General features: G+C 43.8%; 3 protein-coding genes across 5 annotated transcripts; all 3 read left to right on the forward strand.

The window, feature by feature from the left end:
• Positions 1–5,286: 5,286 nt before the first annotated feature.
• LOC115148475 (T-cell immunoglobulin and mucin domain-containing protein 4-like) lies at positions 5,287–10,471 on the forward strand. 3 transcript variants are annotated; one of them, XM_029690389.1, is made up of 7 exons: positions 5,287–5,845; positions 5,962–6,303; positions 6,450–6,524; positions 6,643–6,710; positions 6,815–6,908; positions 7,053–7,089; positions 10,436–10,471. In XM_029690389.1, the coding sequence occupies exons 1-7, from the start codon at positions 5,797–5,799 to the stop codon at positions 10,458–10,460; spliced, it is 690 nt and encodes a 229-aa protein (XP_029546249.1). In that variant the 5' UTR covers positions 5,287–5,796; the 3' UTR covers positions 10,461–10,471. The 3 variants fall into 3 exon arrangements, with proteins under 3 accessions (XP_029546249.1, XP_029546246.1, XP_029546245.1); XM_029690386.1 differs by lacking the exon at positions 10,436–10,471 and adding an exon at positions 7,825–8,153; XM_029690385.1 differs by lacking the exon at positions 10,436–10,471 and adding an exon at positions 7,841–8,153.
• A 3,048-nt stretch (positions 10,472–13,519) lies between these two features.
• LOC115148474 (T-cell immunoglobulin and mucin domain-containing protein 4-like) lies at positions 13,520–17,035 on the forward strand. Its single transcript, XM_029690384.1, has 7 exons — positions 13,520–14,078; positions 14,468–14,809; positions 14,954–15,028; positions 15,147–15,214; positions 15,319–15,412; positions 15,557–15,593; positions 16,345–17,035. The coding sequence occupies exons 1-7, from the start codon at positions 14,030–14,032 to the stop codon at positions 16,478–16,480; spliced, it is 801 nt and encodes a 266-aa protein (XP_029546244.1). The 5' UTR covers positions 13,520–14,029; the 3' UTR covers positions 16,481–17,035.
• A 296-nt stretch (positions 17,036–17,331) lies between these two features.
• On the forward strand, positions 17,332–22,237 carry LOC115148476 (hepatitis A virus cellular receptor 1 homolog). Its single transcript, XM_029690390.1, has 6 exons — positions 17,332–17,535; positions 18,241–18,576; positions 18,759–18,809; positions 20,579–20,655; positions 20,796–20,907; positions 21,743–22,237. Exons 1-6 carry the CDS (start codon positions 17,475–17,477, stop codon positions 21,787–21,789), a joined length of 684 nt encoding a protein of 227 aa, XP_029546250.1. The 5' UTR covers positions 17,332–17,474; the 3' UTR covers positions 21,790–22,237.
• Positions 22,238–22,897: the final 660 nt, after the last annotated feature.

The following is a 22,897-nucleotide window of genomic DNA, read 5'->3' on the forward strand; positions in this document are numbered from 1 at the left end:
AATTACTATGACTGTATTTTCTTGATGTAGTAAGCCATTGTTGCGCCTAGACGCTTCCACTTCATAATAACAGCACTTACAGTTTATCGGGGCAACTCTAACAGGGCAGAAATTTGACGAACTGACTTGTTGGAAACGTGGCATCCTATGACGGTGCCACGTTAAAAGTCTGAGCTCTTAATTACGGTCCATTCTACTGCCAATGTTTGTCTATGGAGATTGCATGGCGGTATGCTCGATTTTATACACCTGTCAGCAACGAGTGTGGCTGAAGTAGCTGAATCCTCTAATTTGAAGGCGTGTCCAGATATTTTTGGCCATGTAGTGTACTTAGGTGCTGATCAAATAAAATAAAATTGTATTTGTCACGTACACATGGTTAGCAGATGTTATTGCGAGTGCTGCGAAATGCTTGTGCTTCTAGTTCCGACAGTGCAGCAATATCTAACACGTAATCTAACAATTCCACAACAACTACCTAATTCACACAAATCTAAGTAAAGGAATGGGATAAGAATATATACGTATCAATATATGGATGAGCAATGACAGAGCGGCATAGGCAAGCTGCAATAGATGTTATAAAATACAGTATATACATATGAGATGAGATATGCAAGATATGTAAACATTATTCAAAGGGCATTATTAAAGTAACTATCCGTTTATAAAAGTGGCCAATGAATATTTCAAGTCTGTATGTAGGCAGCAGCCTCTCTGTGTTAGTGATGGCTGTTTAACAGTCTGATGGCCTTGAGATAGAAGCTGTTTTTCAGTCTCTCGGTCTCAGCTTTGATGCACCTGAACTGACCTAGCCTTCTGGATGGTAGCAGGGTGAACAGGCAGTGGCTCAGGTGGTTGTTGACCTTGATGTTCTTTTTGGCCTACCTGTGACATTGGTTGCTGTAGGTGTCCTGGAGGCAGGTAGTTTGCCCCCGGTGATGCGTTGTGCAGACCGCACCACCCTCTGGTGCGGTCTGCGGTTGTGGGCGGTGCAGTTGCCATACCAGGCGGTGATAGAGCCCAACAGGAGGCTCTCGATTGTGCATCTTTAAAATTTTGTGAGGGTTTTAGGTGACAAGACACATTTCTTCAGCCTGAGGTTGAAGAGGCGCTGTTGCACTTCTTCACCACAATGTGTGGGTGGACCATTTCAGTTTGTCCGTGATGTGTACGCCGAGGAACTTTAAACTTTCCACCTTCTCCACTGCTGTCCCGTCGATGTGAATAGGGGGCTGATCTCTCTGCTGTTTCCTGAAGTCCACTATCATCTCCTTTGTTTTGTTGACGTTGAGTGAGAGGTTGTTTTCCTGACACCACACTCCAAGGGCCCTCACCAATATGTATTCCGATTCTCAGGATTCTATATGGGTTCATTCTTGGTTTCATCAGACCAGAGAATCTTGTTTCTCATGGTCTGTTAGTCCTTTACGTGCCTTTTGGCAAACGCCAAGCGGCTGTCATGTGCTTTTTACTGAGAAGTAGCTTCCGTCTGGCCACTCTACCATAAAGGCCTGATAGGTGCAGTGTTGCAGAGATGATTGTCCTTCTGGAAGGTTCTCCCATCTCCACAGAGGAACTCTGGAACTCTGCCAGATTGACCATAGGTTTCTTGGTCACCTCCCTGACCAAGGCCCCTCTCCCCCGATTGCTCAGTTTGGCCAGGCGGCCAGCACTAGGAAGAGTATTGGTGGTTCCAAACTTCTTCCATTTAAGAATGATGGAGGCCAATTTTTTCTTGGGGCCCTTCAATGCTGCAGAATTTTTTTGGTAGGCTTCCCCAGATCTGTGCCTCGACACAGTCCTGTCTCGGAGCTCTACAGACAATTCCTTCGACCTCATGCTTGGTTTTTGTTCTGACATGCACTGTCAATGGTGGGACCTTATATAGACAGGTGTGTGCCTTTCCAAATCATGTCCAATCAATTGAATTTACCACAGGTGGACTCCAATCAAGTTATAGAAACATCTCAAGTATGATCAATGGAAACAGGATGCACCTGAGCTCAATTTCGAGTCTCATAGCAAAGGGTCTGAATAATTATGTAAATTAGGTAATTATGTTTTTTACATTTAATTTAAAAAAAATAACCTGTTTGTGCTTTGTCTTTATGGTGTTTTGTGTGTTGATTGATGTAACATAAAGGAATGTGGAAAAAGTGAAAGGGTCTGAGTACTTTCTGTATGTCTGCTGCAGAGGGACAAGAGAGAGCCAGCCATGAGAAAACAAGTTTTGATCAGTCATGGAAATAAAAGTGATGAACACGCTATAAAGGAAACATACAGGAGTTTTCGTGCAGGTACAGCCAACTAGCACAAAAATAATATTGCAATATTGTCAAAATGATACAGTACGATATAGCATCAAAAATGATATACTGATATGTAGCTGTATTGATTTTCCTCCCCAACTGTTGCTTCTGTTTCATTGATGCCTGAATCATGAATGATTATTCTGTTGCAATAAGGGCCGTCGCTACTATGCAAAATGCGCACTTCTTCCAGAAACAACAAGTCTATAAAAAACAAAGTTATAATTTTGAAACCGTCTGTAATGTCACCTTATTTAACGTGTTTTTAAAGCGAAATCAATGCTGTTGTTTTTTACTTGTGTAGCAACTGTCATCCCAACTGCACCAGCACAACTACTGCCCATCACAGACACACCTGCGTCCTCTGGTAGTCCAGAAAAGAGCAGACAAGGTACTGTATGTTTTGTCTGTCACCGTCTTTAACGTAACCTCGTGTTTCTCCTCATAGTTTGAAGTTTCATTCAATGTGTTAGACTATATGTTTGTGAACAAAAAAGATCCCATAAAATCTATGCTTTCATTTCTAGCACCTTTTGTCACAACTGCCCCAGCAGTGTTGTGTTTTTAAACAGAAATAGATGTTGTTGTTTTTTTTTTACTCCTTTAGCACTTGTCGTACCAACTGTCATCCCAACTATTGTCCCAACCGCGACAGAACAACCACTTCCCATCACAGAAACATCTGGGTCCCCTCTAGCGTAGGCATACTCAGTTCTTCAACACATTGTGACGTAGCTAATATATGACCACTCATAAGAGGTTACTAATACTGAGCTTTTTGTCTTGCCCATTGTCACGTCCTGACCAGCTGATGGAGCTAGTGTTTTAGTTTTGGGGTCAGGACGTGGCAGGTTTGTGTTTGTATATGTTGGGTTGATGATTGGGACTTCCAATTGAAGGCAGGTGTGTATAGTTGCCTTTGATTGGAAGTCCTATATAGGTGTGTGTGTTTGTCTTTGGGGTTGTGGGGAATTGTTGTGTGCACTGCGTTTGTTTGAGCCTGCCACACTGTTGCCGGTGTGAGTATTGTTTGTTGTTTTGTTTTTTCTCAAGTGGATACCTTGCATGTTTTTATCAGTAATAAACATGTGTCCACAATCCCGCTGCGCCTTGGTCCTTCTATCTCCCATACGACATATTCGCCGAAGAGTATGACATATTCTGTGACAGAATTCGCCACCTTCACAGGACCAAGCAGCGGAAGAAGGCTGGCAAGGACTGGGAGACCGAGAGGCACCCCCAAGAATTTTTTAGGGGGGGGCACAAGGGCTGTGTGACGGAGCTGCCCGCCAGTCAACAGTCGTCGGAGCTGCCCGCCAGTCAACAGTCGTCGGAGCTGCCCACCAGTCAACAGTCGCCGGAGTGGCCAGACTGCGCTGAACTGCCGGAGTGGCCAGACTGCGCTGAACTGCCGGAGTGGCCAGACTGCGCTGAACTGCCGGAGTGGCCAGACTGCGCTGAACTGCCGGAGTGGCCAGACTGCGCTGAACTGCCGGAGTGGCCAGACTGCCCTGAACTGCCGGAGTGGCCAGACTGCCCTGAACTGCCGGAGTGGCCAGACTGCCCTGAACTGCCGGAGTGGCCAGACTGCCCTGAACTGCCGGAGTGGCCAGACTGCCCTGAACTGCCCCGAGCTGCCAGACTGCCCTGAACTGCCCAGACTGCCCCGAGCTGCCAGACTGCCCAGACTGCCCAGACTGTCCCGAGCTGCCAGACTGCCCAGACTGCCCAGACAGTCCCGAGCTGCCAGACTGTCCCGAGCTGCCAGACTGCCCAGACTGTCCCGAGCTGCCAGACTGCCCAGACTGTCCCAAGCTGCCAGACTGCGCAGACTGTCCCGAGCTGCCAGACTGCGCAGACTGTCCCGAGCTGCCAGACTGCGCAGACTGTCCCGAGCTGCCAGACTGCGCAGACTGTCCCGAGCTGCCAGACTGCCCAGACTGTCCCGAGCTGCCAGACTGCGCAGACTGTCCCGAGCTGCCAGACTGCGCAGACTGTCCCGAGCTGCCAGACTGCGCAGACTGTCCCGAGCTGCCAGACTGCCCAGACTGTCCCGAGCTGCCAGACTGCCCAGACTGTCCCGAGCTGCCAGACTGCCCAGACTGTCCCGAGCTGCCAGACTGCCCAGACTGTCCCGAGCTGCCAGACTGCCCAGACTGTCCCGAGTTGCCAGACTGCCGACTGTCCCGAGTTGCCAGACTGCCCCAAACTGCCAGAGTGGCCTGACTGCCTGGAAAAGCCAGAACCGGAGCCACCTCCAGGATAGGTGGGTTGGGGAGGGAGGGTGTAGCACAGTGCCGTCGGTGACGGCAGCCACCCTCCCTTCCCTCCCTTATTGTTTAGGGGTTATTGTTTATGGGTTTTTTGTTGGTGTTTTTCTGTTGGTAGGTGCATTCCGGGGACTGCACCTTGAGGGGGGGGGTACTGTCACGTCCTGACCAGCAGATGGAGCTAGTGTTTTAGTTTTGGGGTCAGGACGTGGCAGGTTTGTGTTTGCATATGTTGGGTTGATGATTGGGACTTCCAATTGAAGGCAGGTGTGTATAGTTGCCTTTGATTGGAAGTCCTATATAGGTGTGTGTGTTTGTCTTTGGGGTTGTGGGGAATTGTTGTGTGCACTGCGTTTGTTTGAGCCTGCCACACTGTTGCCGTTGTGAGTGTTGTTTTGTTTTTTCTCAAGTGGATACCTTACATGTTTTTATCAGTAATAAACATGAGTGTCCACAATCCCGCTGCGCCTTGGTCCTTCTATCTCCCATACGACATATTCGCCGAAGAGTATGACATATTCTGTGACACCCATTCACCCTCTAAATGGGACACGTACACAATCCATGTCTCAACTGTATCAAGGCTTAAAGATTCTTCTTTAACCTGTCTCTTCCCCTTCGTCTAGACTGATTGAAGTGGATTTAATTAACAAGTCACATCAATAAAGGATCATAGCTTTCACCTAGAATCACCTGGTCAGTCTATGTCATGGAAAGAGCAGGTGTTCCTTATGTTTTGTATACTCAGTGTATGCTATCTAGCTATAGTTTCTTGTGATAAGGTGTAAATTAAAATAAGAATAGATACAACTCAAGAGAAAGTTTGTTCCCTGGAGTCTTGATTCCACAGTACACTACATAACATTAAATACAACCTCCCGCAGAATTGGCATGAGCAAATGGTTTTGGTTTTAATTTCTTTCCAATGAAGAACTGTGAACTTTCTAAAACCTGTGCAGTTCTCTGTGTTATATTATTTGGAATTTGAAACCTACACAAAAAAATAACCACACTGACCATCACTGCCTTTCTGAGTGCAACGGAAACATCTGAAATCAGATGTTAAGATGAAGTCATGTGCTCAGGTGGTTCGACTTTATGAAAAAGCGAGAGTTCAGATGACTGTGCATATATATGACTATGACTGTTCAGATGACTGTGTATACATGCAGTTGGTGTTTGAATGGCGAAGGGTGAAGTGATATGACCCTATCATGGAGACTCACTGTGTTTTAGGCTGGTTTCTCCTCTGTCTACTTTTAGGTAAGTGATGCACGATGGTACCATCTCTTTTAGGCTGGTTATTTACTTGATAATAAGTGAATTAATGATTGACAACTGAAAGTATCTCTGTCCTCCTCTACCTCCCTCTTTTCTAGTCAGTGAATGCATTGCCCTAAAAGTCATTGGTATTGAGGGCCAGAATATCACTCTGCCATGTAAATATAACACCAAAAACCATGGTGTATCAGCCATATGTTGGGGGAGAGGAGCCATACCGAACTCTGGTTGTTACGAGGAAATCATCTCATCTGATGGCACTAAAGTGATATGGAGATCTTCGGTTAGATATCATTTATTCGGTGAGCTGAAGACAGGGGATGTCTCTCTAACCATCTTCAATGTCACTGAAAAAGACTCTGGACAATATGGCTGTCGTGTGCATGTTTACGGATTGTGGAATGATGAGAAATATCATGTCAACTTGAACATTGAGAAAGGTAAGAAATGCACAACATGCTATGATATACAGTAACTTGATGCTTTACAGGTGATCATTGTCAGCCTAATGAGTGATATTATGATTTCTTAGCGTCTATACTTTTACAAGCTGAGCAGTTAGTATTGTATTGCTTTCTGATTTCAGCACCTGTCCCGACAACATCTCAGGCACCTGCTAATGTGACCATAACTCAACAGACCATGGACAGCCACACACACTGTAGGGAACACAGAGCACAGAAAAACATCAGTCCATCAAAATCATACTTTTATATAGTTTATATTACAGCATTAATCTTACATCTGAAAATAAAACCTATAAATTCCTCACTGTGTAGGTCGTGTGACCACAAATCCCATAGAGTATTCTGACACATCCACGCCACCTTACAGCGAATCCATTTTGGTATGCATAGTTCCACACTGCAAATGCTGGCAAATAAGAAATCCAACTGTGTGATCTGGTACTGTAGTGAGATGTCGTTTTAACTGAATCTGTGATGTCAACAGGAACAGATGACAGGCCATAAGCTGCCTGTGATCCTGGTGTCCATTCTACTGGTTCTGACAGGCGTGGTGATTGTGTCTGTACTTGTTGTCTTGAGTAAGTACACACATCTCTACATTTGCCTGCATAATAAGTACTAATTCTCGTGAATATGTGTGTTGACAGTGTTACAAGAAGCAATAGTTTGCTATTTCTGTTTTTCTGAATACTTGAACACGGTCTTTGTTAACGCAATTACAGGAAAGCGATGGAAAACAATTGCTACGGCAGTCCAAATGTAAGTATGCTAATCATGACTATACCTCTTCCAACTGACAGAGTAGATGAAATACCACAATATGCCAATAGAATAACTGAGTCGAAGTGCAATGTCCTTCCATGAGACATGTATGCCTAATTAGCAAAAACATTATGGCAACTGATCTGAGGTAATACTGAAACTATGACTAATGAGACCCAAGAACACAACACTCTGAGGAAGTGAAACAACAGGGCTTCTTCTGAACACCACTTTTGAACATCTTGTGAGCCATTGGTACTCTTGTCTGTGTCATTAAGAAATATGACTTGAGATGACCAAACTGGCCAGTAGGTCATTGCTTTTAGAATCTAATAAACATTACACATACAGTATTCTCCAGGCTGTGTCACAACCAGCTGTGATTAGGAGTCCGATAGTGCAGCGCACAATTGGCCCAACGTCGTCCAGGTTAGGGTTTGCCCGGGGTAGGCCGTCATTGTAAATAAGAATTTGTTCTTAAGTTCTTAACTGACTTGCCTAGTTAAATAAAGCAAAAATATTTCTGTGGAAATGCTCAATAGTTGCAATGCAGAGCAAAATAAGTATCTAAAATCAATTCAAACTTTATTTGCTATGTCAGCTTGTACACTAAAACTCCAAAACCTTTCTCAGCGTTAATTCATCTGGATTGGAAAAATCACTAGAGTGGAACTAAGCAATATAATGCAGTCAATAAAAGCATGCATGTCTCCCATGGCTGTGTATTTACAGTTCTATCCTTTATCAGACCAGAGCACTCTGGCAGCGCAGTCCTGTACAGCAACTCAGAGTCCAGCTTGGGTGTGCATACTCGAGAGATGGCGGTGGAGAATGTCTATCAAATAGATGACAATGAGAGAGACGACTATGAGGAGTGCCCCTGACAAAGCATGGACACGTCACCACAGTCATGCTGTTAACACTGTGCAGTGCATAGCACGGTAGCTCTGTGTTACAGGGCTGAGTCTGAACTTATAGGCTAATGATTCAACCGGACAAGACAAGCTTCAACAACATCAGATGTTTTTTGGTGATAAATGAGTAAAACTTTACTTGATTTGTATTTTTGAAATGTTTGTTTGAAAGGAAAGGCTCAATAATGTGGCTATCTATGTGTATTCAGCACTAACAGTGTAGGTTTCAATTACTATGACTGTATTTTCTTGATGTAGTAAGCCATTGTTGCGCCTAGACGCTTCCACTTCATAATAACAGCACTTACAGTTTATCGGGGCAACTCTAACAGGGCAGAAATTTGACAAACTGACTTGTTGGAAACGTGGCATCCTATGACGGTGCCACGTTAAAAGTCTGAGCTCTTAATTACGGTCCATTCTACTGCCAATGTTTGTCTATGGAGATTGCATGGCTGTATGCTCGATTTTATACACCTGTCAGCAACGAGTGTGGCTGAAGTAGCTGAATCCTCTAATTTGAAGGCGTGTCCAGATATTTTTGGCCATGTAGTGTACTTAGGTGCTGATCAAATAAAATAAAATTGTATTTGTCACGTACACATGGTTAGCAGATGTTATTGCGAGTGCTGCGAAATGCTTGTGCTTCTAGTTCCGACAGTGCAGCAATATCTAACACGTAATCTAACAATTCCACAACAACTACCTAATTCACACAAATCTAAGTAAAGGAATGGGATAAGAATATATACGTATCAATATATGGATGAGCAATGACAGAGCGGCATAGGCAAGCTGCAATAGATGTTATAAAATACAGTATATACATATGAGATGAGATATGCAAGATATGTAAACATTATTCAAAGGGCATTATTAAAGTAACTAGCGATCCGTTTATAAAAGTGGCCAATGAATATTTCAAGTCTGTATGTAGGCAGCAGCCTCTCTGTGTTAGGGATGGCTGTTTAACAGTCTGATGGCCTTGAGATAGAAGCTGTTTTTCAGTCTCTCGGTCTCAGCTTTGATGCACCTGAACTGACCTAGCCTTCTGGATGGTAGCAGGGTGAACAGGCAGTGGCTCAGGTGGTTGTTGACCTTGATGATCTTTTTGGCCTACCTGTGACATTGGTTGCTGTAGGTGTCCTGGAGGCAGGTAGTTTGCCCCCGGTGATGCGTTGTGCAGACCGCACCACCCTCTGGTGCGGTCTGCGGTTGTGGGTGGTGCAGTTGCCATACCAGGCGGTGATAGAGCCCAACAGGAGGCTCTCGATTGTGCATCTGTAAAATTTTGTGAGGGTTTTAGGTGACAAGACACATTTCTTCAGCCTGAGGTTGAAGAGGCGCTGTTGCACTTCTTCACCACAATGTGTGGGTGGACCATTTCAGTTTGTCCGTGATGTGTACGCCGAGGAACTTTAAACTTTCCACCTTCTCCACTGCTGTCCCGTCGATGTGAATAGGGGGCTGATCTCTCTGCTGTTTCCTGAAGTCCACTATCATCTCCTTTGTTTTGTTGACGTTGAGTGAGAGGTTGTTTTCCTGACACCACACTCCAAGGGCCCTCACCAATATGTATTCCGATTCTCAGGATTCTATATGGGTTCATTCTTGGTTTCATCAGACCAGAGAATCTTGTTTCTCATGGTCTGTTAGTCCTTTACGTGCCTTTTGGCAAACGCCAAGCGGCTGTCATGTGCTTTTTACTGAGAAGTAGCTTCCGTCTGGCCACTCTACCATAAAGGCCTGATAGGTGCAGTGTTGCAGAGATGATTGTCCTTCTGGAAGGTTCTCCCATCTCCACAGAGGAACTCTGGAACTCTGCCAGATTGACCATAGGTTTCTTGGTCACCTCCCTGACCAAGGCCCCTCTCCCCCGATTGCTCAGTTTGGCCAGGCGGCCAGCACTAGGAAGAGTATTGGTGGTTCCAGACTTCTTCCATTTAAGAATGATGGAGGCCAATTTTTTCTTGGGGCCCTTCAATGCTGCAGAATTTTTTTGGTAGGCTTCCCCAGATCTGTGCCTCGACACAGTCCTGTCTCGGAGCTCTACAGACAATTCCTTCGACCTCATGCTTGGTTTTTGTTCTGACATGCACTGTCAATGGTGGGACCTTATATAGACAGGTGTGTGCCTTTCCAAATCATGTCCAATCAATTGAATTTACCACAGGTGGACTCCAATCAAGTTATAGAAACATCTCAAGGATGATCAATGGAAACAGGATGCACCTGAGCTCAATTTTGAGTCTCATAGCAAAGGGTCTGAATAATTATGTAAATTAGGTAATTATGTTTTTTACATTTAATAAAAAAAAAATAACCTGTTTGTGCTTTGTCTTTATGGTGTTTTGTGTGTTGATTGATGTAACGTAAAGGAATGTGGAAAAAGTGAAAGGGTCTGAGTACTTTCTGTATGTCTGCTGCAGAGGGACAAGAGAGAGCCAGCCATGAGAAAACAAGTTTTGATCAGTCATGGAAATAAAAGTGATGAACACGCTATAAAGGAAACATACAGGAGTTTTCGTGCAGGTACAGCCAACTAGCACAAAAATAATATTTCAATATTGTCAAAATGATACAGTACGATATAGCATCAAAAATGATATACTGATATGTAGCTGTATTGATTTTCCTCCCCAACTGTTGCTTCTGTTTCATTGATGCCTGAATCATGAATGATTATTCTGTTGCAATAAGGGCCGTCGCTACTATGCAAAATGCGCACTTCTTCCAGAAACAACAAGTCTATAAAAAACAAAGTTATAATTTTGAAACCGTCTGTAATGTCACCTTATTTAACGTGTTTTTAAAGCGAAATCAATGCTGTTGTTTTTTACTTGTGTAGCAACTGTCATCCCAACTGCACCAGCACAACTACTGCCCATCACAGACACACCCGCGTCCTCTGGTAGTCCAGAAAAGAGCAGACAAGGTACTGTATGTTTTGTCTGTCACCGTCTTTAACGTAACCTTGTGTTTCTCCTTATAGTTTGAAGTTTCCTTCAATGTGTTAGACTATATGTTTGTGAACAAAAAAGATCCCATAAAATCTATGCTTTCATTTCTAGCACCTTTTGTCACAACTGCCCCAGCAGTGTTGTGTTTTTAAACAGAAATAGATGTTGTTGTTTGTTTTTTTACTCCTTTAGCACTTGTCGTACCAACTGTCATCCCAACTATTGTCCCAACCGCGACAGAACAACCACTGCCCATCACAGAAACATCTGGGTCCCCTCTAGCGTAGGCATACTCAGTTCTTCAACACATTGTGACGTAGCTAATATATGACCACTCATAAGAGGTTACTAATAGTGAGCTTTTTGTCTTGCCCATTGTCACGTCCTGACCAGCAGATGGAGCTAGTGTTTTAGTTTTGGGGTCAGGACGTGGCAGGTTTGTGTTTGTATATGTTGGGTTGATGATTGGGACTTCCAATTGAAGGCAGGTGTGTATAGTTGCCTTTGATTGGAAGTCCTATATAGGTGTGTGTGTTTGTCTTTGGGGTTGTGGGGAATTGTTGTGTGCACTGCGTTTGTTTGAGCCTGCCACACTGTTGCCGGTGTGAGTATTGTTTGTTGTTTTGTTTTTTCTCAAGTGGATACCTTGCATGTTTTTATCAGTAATAAACATGTGTCCACAATCCCGCTGCGCCTTGGTCCTTCTATCTCCCATACGACATATTCGCCGAAGAGTATGACATATTCTGTGACAGAATTCCCCACCTTCACAGGACCAAGCAGCGGAAGAAGGCTGGCAAGGACTGGGAGACCGAGAGGCACCCCCAAGAATTTTTTAGGGGGGGGCACAAGGGCTGTGTGACGGAGCTGCCCGCCAGTCAACAGTCGTCGGAGCTGCCCGCCAGTCAACAGTCGTCGGAGCTGCCCGCCAGTCAACAGTCGTCGGAGCTGCCCGCCAGTCAACAGTCGTCGGAGCTGCCCGCCAGTCAACAGTCGCCGGAGTGGCCAGACTGCGCTGAACTGCCGGAGTGGCCAGACTGCGCTGAACTGCCGGAGTGGCCAGACTGCGCTGAACTGCCGGAGTGGCCAGACTGCGCTGAACTGCCGGAGTGGCCAGACTGCCCTGAACTGCCGGAGTGGCCAGACTGCCCTGAACTTCCGGAGTGGCCAGACTGCCCTGAACTGCCGGAGTGGCCAGACTGCCCTGAACTGCCGGAGTGGCCAGACTGCCCTGAACTGCCCCGAGCTGCCAGACTGCCCAGACTGTCCCGAGCTGCCAGACTGCCCAGACTGTCCCGAGCTGCCAGACTGCCCAGACTGTCCCGAGCTGCCAGACTGCCCAGACTGTCCCGAGCTGCCAGACTGCCCAGACTGTCCCGAGCTGCCAGACTGCCCAGACTGTCACGAGCTGCCAGACTGCCCAGACTGTCCCGAGCTGCCAGACTGCCCAGACTGTCCCGAGCTGCCAGACTGCCCAGACTGTCCCGAGCTGCCAGACTACGCAGACTGTCCCGAGCTGCCAGACTGCGCAGACTGTCCCGAGCTGCCAGACTGCGCAGACTGTCCCGAGCTGCCAGACTGCGCAGACTGTCCCGAGCTGCCAGACTGCGCAGACTGCCCCGAGCTGCCAGACTGCCCAGACTGCCCCGAGCTGCCAGACTGCCCAGACTGTCCCGAGCTGCCAGACTGTCCCGAGCTGCCAGACTGCCCAGACTGTCCCGAGCTGCCAGACTGCCCAGACTGTCCCGAGCTGCCAGACTGCCGACTGTCTCGAGTTGCCAGACTGCCCCGAACTGCCAGAGTGGCCTGACTGCCTGGAACGGCCAGAACCGGAGCCACCTCCAGGATAGGTGGGTTGGGGAGGGAGGGTGTAGCACAGTGCCGTCGGTGACGGCAGCCACCCTCCCTTCCCTCCCTTATTGTTTAGGGGTTATTGTTTATGGGTTTTTTGTTGGTGTTTTTCTGTTGGTAGGTGCATTCCGGGGACTGCACCTTGAGGGGGGGGTACTGTCACGTCCTGACCAGCAGATGGAGCTAGTGTTTTAGTTTTGGGGTCAGGACGTGGCAGGTTTGTGTTTGTATATGTTGGGTTGATGATTGGGACTTCCAATTGAAGGCAGGTGTGTATAGTTGCCTTTGATTGGAAGTCCTATATAGGTGTGTGTGTTTGTCTTTGGGGTTGTGGGGAATTGTTGTGTGCACTGCGTTTGTTTGAGCCTGCCACACTGTTGCCGTTGTGAGTGTTGTTTTGTTTTTTCTCAAGTGGATACCTTACATGTTTTTATCAGTAATAAACATGAGTGTCCACAATCCCGCTGCGCCTTGGTCCTTCTATCTCCCATACGACATATTCGCCGAAGAGTATGACATATTCTGTGACACCCATTCACCCTCTAAATGGGACACGTACACAATCCATGTCTCAACTGTATCAAGGCTTAAAGATTCTTCTTTAACATGTCTCTTCCCCTTCGTCTAGACTGATTGAAGTGGATTTAACAAGTCACATCAATAAAGGATCATAGCTTTCACCTAGAATCACCTGGTCAGTCTATGTCATGGAAAGAGCAGGTGTTCCTTATGTTTTGTATACTCAGTGTATGCTATCTAGCTATAGTTTCTTGTGATAAGGTGTAAATTAAAATAAGAATAGATACAACTCAAGAGAAAGTTTGTTCCCTGGAGTCTTGATTCCACAGTACACTACATAACATTAAATACAACCTCCCGCAGAATTGGCATGAGCAAATGGTTTTGGTTTTAATTTCTTTCCAATGAAGAACTGTGAACTTTCTAAAACCTGTGCAGTTCTCTGTGTTATATTATTTGGAATTTGAAACCTACACAAAAAAATAACCACACTGACCATCACTGCCTTTCTGAGTGCAACGGAAACATCTGAAATCAGATGTTAAGATGAAGTCATGTGCTCAGGTGGTTCGACTTTATGAAAAAGCGAGAGTTCAGATGACTGTGCATATATATGACTATGACTGTTCAGATGACTGTGTATACATGCAGTTGGTGTTTGAATGGCGAAGGGTGAAGTGATATGACCCTATCATGGAGACTCACTGTGTTTTAGGCTGGTTTCTCCTCTGTCTACTTTTAGGTAAGTGATGCACGATGGTACCATCTCTTTTTGTGCAGTTCAAGAAGGTTTAAGAAAATATTTACCAAATAAACTAAAGTACAAAACATTTAAAAACAAGTACAAATTAAAAGTAACACAAAATTGTTATGTTATTGTATTACTTTTTATTATTTTTTACTTTAGTTTATTTGGTAAATATTTCCTTAACTCTTCTTGAACTGCACTGTTGGTTAAGGGCTTGTAAGTAAGCATTTCACGGTAAGGTCTACACTTGTTGTATTCGGCGCAAGTGACAAAGAAAGTTTGATTTGATATGATTTTTAGGCTGATTATTTACTTGATAATAAGTGAATTAATGATTGACAACTGAAAGTATCTCTGTCCTCCTCTACCTCCTTCTTTTCTAGTCAGTGAATGCATTGCCCTAAAAGTCATTGGTATTGAGGGCCAGAATATCACTCTGCCATGTAAATATAACACCATAAACCATGGTGTATCAGCCATATGTTGGGGGAGAGGAGCCATACCGAACTCTGGTTGTTACGAGGAAATCATCTCATCTGATGGCACTAAAGTGATATGGAGATCTTCGGTTAGATATCAGTTATTCGGTGAGCTGAAGACAGGGGATGTCTCTCTAACCATCTTCAATGTCACTGAAAAAGACTCTGGACAATATGGCTGTCGTGTGCATGTTTACGGATTGTGGAATGATGAGAAATATCATGTCAACTTGAACATTGAGAAAGGTAAGAAATGCACAACATGCTATGATATACAGTATACATGCTTTACAGGTGATCATTGTCAGCCTAATGAGTGATATTATGATTTCTTAGCGTCTATACTTTTACAAGCTGAGCAGTTAGTATTGTATTGCTTTCTGATTTCAGCACCTGTCCCGACAACATCTCAGGCACCTGCTAATGTGACCATAACTCAACAGACCATGGACAGCCACACACACTGTAGGGAACACAGAGCACAGAATAACATCAGTCCATCAAAATCATACTTTTATATAGTTTATATTACAGCATTAATCTTACATCTGAAAATAAAACCTATAAATTCCTCACTGTGTAGGTCATGTGACCCCAAATCCCATAGAGTATTCTGACACATCCACGCCACCTTACAGCGAATCCATTTTGGTATGCATAGTTCCACACTGCAAATTCTGGCAAATAAGAAATCCAACTGTGTGATCTGGTACTGTACTGAGATGTCGTTTTAACTGAATCTGTGATGTTAACAGGAACAGATGACAGGCCATAAGCTGCCTGTGATCCTGGTGTCCATTCTACTGGTTCTGACAGGCGTGGTGATTGTGTCTGTACTTGTTGTCTTGAGTAAGTACACACATCTCTACATTTGCCTGCATAATAAGTACTAATTCTCGTTAATATGTGTGTTGACAGTGTTACAAGAAGCAATAGTTTGCTATTTCTGTTTTTCTGAATACTTGAACACAGTCTTTGTTAACGTAATTACAGGAAAGCGATGGAAAACAATTGCTACGGCAGTCCAAATGTAAGTATGCTAATCATGACTATACCTCTTCCAACTGACAGAGTAGATGAAATACCACAATATGCCAATAGAATAACTGAGTCGAAGTGAAATGTCCTTCCATGAGACATGTGTGCCTAATTAGCAAAAACATTATGGCAACTGATCTGAGGTAATACTGAAACTATGACTAATGAGACCCAAGAACACAACACTCTGAGGAAGTGAAACAACAGGGCTTCTTCTGAACACCACTTTTGAACATCTTGTGAGCCATTGGTACTCTTGTCTGTGTCATTAAGAAATATGACTTGAGATGACCAAACTGGCCAGTAGGTCATTGCTTTTAGAATCTAATAAACATTACACATACAGTATTCTCCAGGCTGTGTCACAACCAGCTGTGATTAGGAGTCCGATAGTGCAGCGCACAATTGGCCCAACGTCGTCCAGGTTAGGGTTTGCCCGGGGTAGGCCGTCATTGTAAATAAGAATTTGTTCTTAAGTTCTTAACTGACTTGCCAAGTTAAATAAAGCAAAAATATTTCTGTGGAAATGCTCAATAGTTGCAATGCAGAGCAAAATAAGTATCTAAAATCAATTCAAACTTTATTTGCTATGTCAGCTTGTACACTAAAACTCCAAAACCTTTCTCAGCGTTAATTCATCTGGATTGGAAAAATCACTAGAGTGGAACTAAGCAATATAATGCAGTCAATAAAAGCATGCATGTCTCCCATGGCTGTGTATTTACAGTTCTATCCTTTATCAGACCAGAGCACTCTGGCAGCGCAGTCCTGTACAGCAACTCAGAGTCCAGCTTGGGTGTGCATACTCGAGAGATGGCGGTGGAGAATGTCTATCAAATAGATGACAATGAGAGAGACGACTATGAGGAGTGCCCCTGACAAAGCATGGACACGTCACCACAGTCATGCTGTTAACACTGTGCAGTGCATAGCACGGTAGCTCTGTGTTACAGGGCTGAGTCTGAACTTATAGGCTAATGATTCAACCGGACAAGACAAGCTACTATAAAATCAGATGCTTTTGGTGATAAATCAGTAAAAATGTACTTGATTTGTATTTTTGAAATGTTTGTTTGAAAGGAAAGGCTTGGTAGTATGACTATCTATGTGTATTCAGCACTAACAGTGTAGGTTTCATTTACAATGACTGTATTTTCTGTATGTAATAAAAAGTACAAAAAAATGGCATCAGCTTGAAAAGCAATTACTTTTCTCTGAAAGAGCCTTTTCTATCCGCTCCATCTCCTTTAACCATGACATTTAGCTTCACCCATCTGCAACAGTTCCCAGGCATAGAAAGGCAGCTAAGTGAAAGGTCAAACATAACCACAGGATTCTTCACAAATTGTCTCCACACAACTTTGTGCTATACTGTCTTATTCAAACCCAACCTGTTGCATGATAATGAATAAAAACTCTAACTTGAAACTCAAACATGTCTTATTATTGATAGGTTAGCATTGTTGTTCCACTTATACATTGTAATAAACTACTAAAAGCCCTAAAAAATCTATTTAAGGATTTTGGGCACTGGCCAGCCAAGCTTTTAATAGCCCCAGGCTAGGGGCTAGCTTTTAAAAAGTCCATCCCTGTGTGCAGATATGTACACTGTGTACCGTGAGAGATGAGCCTCCTAACTCATCAATGCAGTTTTTTTTATGCTGGAAAATGCAGATGGAAATCCCATCAACAATGGGAGGAGTTTGACAGAAGGGTCAAAGCGACTCTGGCTGTCCAACCTGGAGATGTCACAGGCAGTGGCACCGAGAACACAGTTGCCCATTCAGATGCCCTGTCTCTGAGCCGCCCTGCACGCGCCCAGCACCACGCAGTGTCGCGTGCACCCTCCACTCCTACATACTGGATATACAGAATGGCTGCTGGTTCTGGACCGTCTATCCTGCGTTGGATCCTTGTCCTCCTAACAGTCTCAGGCAAGAACTTTTCATCTAAAACCCTACAAATAATTGGAGTTTAGGCTATTGAGGGATTGGGTACGTTGATGTAGTTTAAATTGGATGTCCCCATAATTTGACTTAAACACCACAGAAAAGACAGGCTCACTCTTTGTGTCTCTGTTGACCACTAAATAGTGACAAGCTCTCCAATGGCTTTGTTCTAGGCATGTAGGTTGGAAGCGATGGCCTTTGCTGTCTGTAGCTACATTGACTAGGCCTAACTATTCAACTAGACATGGCAGTTTTTGTACAATTAGGCTATGTGTTGAGATGTTACTTTGAGTTATTTAGCATTGCTGTGTATTAGCTTGTATTCCCACCTACATAGCCCTAACCTACAGTGCCTTCGGAAAGTATTCAGACCCCTTGACTTTTTCCACGTTTTGTTTAATCCATTTTAGAATGAGGCTGTAACGTAACAAAATGTGGAAAAAGTCAAGGGGTCTGAGTACTTTCCCGAATACATACTATTTTAGAAGACTACCCTACTTTAACTTTAATTATAGCAACCGAGTTGAGGGGCCTACCTAGCAAGCTACAAAATATAGCCTTTTGACCATAACTTCAGGCAATATTGAGAAAGTTTCATAGTCAACCTCGGGATGTTGACAACATGTGTATGGAACTCCGGAACGAGGATATAGCCTTGTCAAACCTGTGTGTCTTTCCCCCACTCAACAGCCAGGTGTTCGGTGTCGGCGATCAAGGTGATGGAAGGTGCTACTGCGACATTGTCCTGTCAATATTCAGTGGGCCATTTGGGTTTGAGCGGTGTGTGTTGGGGCCGAGAATGTGGCACGTTCTGGTGCAATAACATCCTCGTGCAGACAGACGAACATGGGGTCATCTCCAAGGTTTCGGACAGATACAGAATGACAGGTGATGTCCTCGCGGGAGAAATGGACCTTGGAATTCTCAACGTCAAGCAGACAGACAGCGGGCCATACTGTTGCAGAGTGGACATAGATGGCATTTTCAATGACAAAAAAGTAATCCAAAATTTGAAGGTCATGAAAGGTAATTTGTGGCAAAATATTATTTTATGTCCCATTTAAAATTCTTGGGCAAAAATGGGTATCGATGGACTTTCTAGCTTTCATTTGCTTTGTACAGCAGACGTACATTGTGAACTCAGAACTTTAGGCCTAAAATGCAATTGACTCTCCCAATGTCTGTTATAAATTTGTGTTTTTTTTTAGCTGCTCCAGTAACCATTATGCCAACAACCACAGAAGCTAACCCTGCCACAGGTGAGTATATTGAAAAAAAAAGAAAAAAAAAGAAAAGGTGAACTTATGTGATCCTGGTGTGTGTGATGCATATTCCTTATCAGAGATGATATTAAAATGAATATTATTTCTGCGTTGATAATGATGGTGATAATGATGATGATTCATGTGTGGTTAGTAGAAGTTGATAAAATCCTAACGAGATGGGGAAGAGGAAAGAGAAGAGTAATTTAAAGACGGGGGAGGACGGGAAGATGGCGGAAGCGGATGTTCTGTTTGAATCAGATGGCGTGGAGAGGAGAGTGAGAAGAACTGGATTACAGTGGAGAATGCAAAAGGAAATAAGAGAATTAAAGTGGTAGTGGAATCTAGTAAATCAAAACCAGGTTTGGAGTCTTTTTTGGTTGGAATAAGGGTTTTGGATCGATGTTGTTCCCTGGGAGATCCGTTTGAAGTTAAAATTGTGGATGTGTTGGATGAGGTGGCGTCAATAAGAATAACAAGAAGTGGGCTTATTTCGTTTTTTTGTGTTTCTATGGAACAGAAGGAGCGTGCTTCGCGACTCAAGAAGATGTCCGATTGGAATGTGTTGTGTGTGGAACTTCGAAGCAAGGTGCCTATCAAGGGTGTTATCTCTGGGGTGGTGCTAGAAGTAAACGCAAAGGATATACGTGAAGAATTGGATCGACTGGTTGGTGCACACCTACTGACCCACATGTTGGATGGAGTGAGGAAGCCCACTCCATCCATTCTATAGTTTTTTTTTATGAAGAGTCTCTTCCTTCTCACATGTATTTGGGTTATATGAGATTACCTGTGAGAGCCTTCGTACCCAAACCCATGCAGTGTGATGAATGTAAATTACTTGGTCATGTGTCAAGTGTATGCAGACGGGAGGAGTATTGTACGCCAGCTGAGCCTAAATGCTGCAATTGTGGCGAATTCCTGAAGTACCCTGTTAGGCTGAAGGAGACAGAGGTGGCAATAATAAGGGCTGTCCAGCAAGTCTCCTATCCAGAGGCGGTGAGAAGAGTGACAGAAAGGAGAGATGTTGAAGAAATAATGGTAGCAGGAGTAGAGACACCAGATAATATTCCTTGTCAACAGAGGGATCCGGATGTGTTGCATGTTAAGAAGGTGGACTCTATAGCGTTTAGTACTGTGGTTATCGACTGCACAGCACAAACGGAGAGGAAATTGGAAACACAGAGGAAACACACCAGCAGGTGTAGTCTGCGATAACATTTTAAAGAAGAAGAAGGAGAGATTGGAAACAAAACTGCCTACTTAAACATTGACCCCTCATTCACACGCCAGCGCTATAACGTAAATTATTAAACTGCTTGCCTCCAACAGTTCCAGGACGTGCTTATTAATCAAATGGAGTAAAATGTACTAACCACTGTGCCTTACAAACATTCACTTTCAAAATGACTATGAGGACACCCTTCTCGGAGAATAGTTTTTAGACCAAAATTCAAACTCCTTTTCTAGGGCTGATTGATCACTGAAAGGGCCTCATCTCAAACATAACCTTGATGAAACAGGGTGTGCTGTTTAGCTATGCAGTATTATCTTGAATCACGTTATGTCGCTCAGCGCAAGTGCAGACCTCATAGGAAACCACAAACTAGTGTTGAAATGACAGCTTTCATTTCAAGAGCATCGAGCAGCAGTGGTTGATGACGTCTCAGGGGTGATAAAATGTCAGGATTTCCTGACGGGTGATGGGGAAGAGATGACTTGCTTGTGCCATCATCATCTCCATTGTGTTGTTTCTCCCTTTGTAGACCACTGGAAAGCTGTTGAGTCATCACACATAGCCATTCCAAGACAGAACACCAGTGTTTTTCATTCTGTAACACTGGTGAGTAAACTGTATACCGTAAACTAACACCACCGGCATATAATCACCCTTTACTCAGCTTTATGGAAGACTATGAGAGACAAAATAAGCCCCCAAAAGAGTTTAACCCGCTCGCTTCTCTCTCTGTGCTCTGGAACCAGGTGGACGACCCTTTCCCCAGCCTCTCTCTCCAGATCAACGTCCCAGTGCTCTCTCTCTCCCTCAGTCTACTCCTACTCATAGTGGGGGCATTGGTCATACTGGGGTTCAAACGTATGTACCACAAACTCACATCCTCTGTAGAAAAGCCCAGTGTGCCAATGATCACTTATTCAGACATCTTGCTGTGATGTGAAATGTTTGCCCATGTAAAAGTGCATTACCACTAACTAAGTAAGAGTAAGTGTTTCATTGAACTGTGTACAGTATGCTGTGTGTATCCTCCTGTGCATATGACTAATAAACGTTCATTTGACTTTAAGTTGATTTGAACTATTTATTTTCTTCTCGTGAGGGATTCACAGAAGAGCTCTAAAGACAGGCTGGTAAGCAAACACGTGATAAGCATAACAGACATGCAAACATATTGAACACAAAACATAAACAATTGTCACGCCCTGACCATAGAAAGCCTTTCTATTTCTCTATTTAGTCAGGTCAGGGTGTGATTTGGGTGGGCAATCTAGTTTTCTTATTTCTTTGTTTGGCCGGGTATGGTCCCCAATCAGAGGCAGCTGTCTATCGTTGTCTCTGATTGGGGATCATACTTAGGCAGCCCTTTTCCCACCTGTGATTGTGGGATCTTGTTTTTGTGTAGCTGCCTGTGAGCAGCCTAGAACGTCACGTTTCGTTTCACTTCTGTATTGTTTTTTTGGTTTCACTTCATTAAAGGATGTGGAATTCCATGCACACTGCGCCTTGGCTTATTTACGATAGGGAGTGTGAAGACAGCGAACGTGACAACAATAATTGTCTTGGTAAATGTTTATGTTTTGTGTGCAATATGTTTACATGTCTGGTATACTTATGTGTACAAGAATGTACTGTACTAGGTTACAATTAAGCCTATCTATGATCAGCGTGTGATGATGTTGTGCTGCTTTCCTAGTTTGTCAGCCAAGGAGCCGCCCCACATCATCTATGAGATTCGCATGAGGAGACCTGTGGAGGGGAACATCTGTACTCTGGACTAGAGAGGAGGGACCTATTCCTGATATAGTGCACTACTTTTGACCAGGACTCTGGTCAAATATAGTGCCATGTACAGTATGTAGGAAACACGGTGCCTTTTGGGACGCAACCACTGTGACACACAGACATCAGACTGGCTGTCCTCACATCATCATGTTAACTGACGTCCATTGGACTGATCACGGTCACCTGAAACCTGCCTCACAATGAACACCTATCTCAAAAGCTCTATTTTCACCTACTGAGGTGAAAAAGAGTTTGGGTTTTCCCCCCCATGTAAAATGTATTTATTCACTTTTTTTCTACATTGTTATTGTACTGTGTGCTTTTTTTTCTTGATGCACAGTATTGGATTGTTTTTACAAACTGTCTGAATTTAGCCTCTTTCTAATAAAACATAAAGTAAACCCAACCAGTAATTTTGTTCATGATTAACATGGTGTTCAATGTTTAGAATTTCTAGAGGCTATACCCCCAAGAAAACAAAGAGCCCATTTTTTCCTCTAGTGGATTCTCTTTGATAACAAAGGCACAGGCAGAATGGATGTAGATGGAAGGGAAGGGTGATGCATGCAAAATTCTCCTGCCAAATTCTTTTTCATAGCCACGTATTTTAAGTTGAATCAATTGTCTCCTTTTAGGAGTTTAATACATTTTTTGTGAGTCATGACAGTGGTATTAAAATCTTGATGAGCATGATTTAGTATCAGGAGTCAGGACATGGCTAAATGTATATATATATATATATACAGTTGAAGTCAGGAATTTACATTCACCTTAGCCAAATACATTTAAACTCAGTTTTTCACAATTCCTGACATCTAATCCTTTTAAAAGGTCAGTTAGGATCACCAGTTTATTTTAAGAATGTGAAATGTCAGAATATTTCCAAACGTACCACGTTCATCTGTCCAAACAATAGTACGCAAGTATAAACACCATGGGACCACGCAGCTGTCATACCGTTCAGGAAGGAGATGCGTTCTGTCTCCTAGAGATGAATGTACTTTGGTGCGAAAATTGCAAATCAATCCCAGAACAACAGCACAGGACCTTTTGAGATGCTGGAGGA

The sequence above is a fragment of the Salmo trutta genome, chromosome 15 (genome assembly GCF_901001165.1).
Source record: "Salmo trutta chromosome 15, fSalTru1.1, whole genome shotgun sequence".
In the NCBI taxonomy this organism is placed as follows: Eukaryota; Metazoa; Chordata; class Actinopteri; order Salmoniformes; family Salmonidae; genus Salmo; species Salmo trutta.

Bases quoted from the DNA above. Each gene is read 5' to 3' on its own strand.
- LOC115148475 (XM_029690385.1), top strand. From the start codon at position 5,797: ATGGAGACTCACTGTGTTTTAGGCTGGTTTCTCCTCTGTCTACTTTTA. The intron at 6,711-6,814 runs GTATGCATAGTT...TGATGTCAACAG, and splicing joins CTTACAGCGAATCCATTTTG to GAACAGATGACAGGCCATAA. The intron at 7,090-7,840 runs GTAAGTATGCTA...ATCCTTTATCAG, and splicing joins ATTGCTACGGCAGTCCAAAT to ACCAGAGCACTCTGGCAGCG.
- LOC115148474 (XM_029690384.1), top strand. From the start codon at position 14,030: ATGGAGACTCACTGTGTTTTAGGCTGGTTTCTCCTCTGTCTACTTTTA. The intron at 14,079-14,467 runs GTAAGTGATGCA...CTTCTTTTCTAG, and splicing joins TCTCCTCTGTCTACTTTTAG to TCAGTGAATGCATTGCCCTA. The intron at 14,810-14,953 runs GTAAGAAATGCA...TTCTGATTTCAG, and splicing joins CAACTTGAACATTGAGAAAG to CACCTGTCCCGACAACATCT.
- LOC115148476 (XM_029690390.1), top strand. From the start codon at position 17,475: ATGGCTGCTGGTTCTGGACCGTCTATCCTGCGTTGGATCCTTGTCCTC. The intron at 17,536-18,240 runs GCAAGAACTTTT...CCCACTCAACAG, and splicing joins TGTCCTCCTAACAGTCTCAG to CCAGGTGTTCGGTGTCGGCG. The intron at 18,577-18,758 runs GTAATTTGTGGC...GTTTTTTTTTAG, and splicing joins AAATTTGAAGGTCATGAAAG to CTGCTCCAGTAACCATTATG.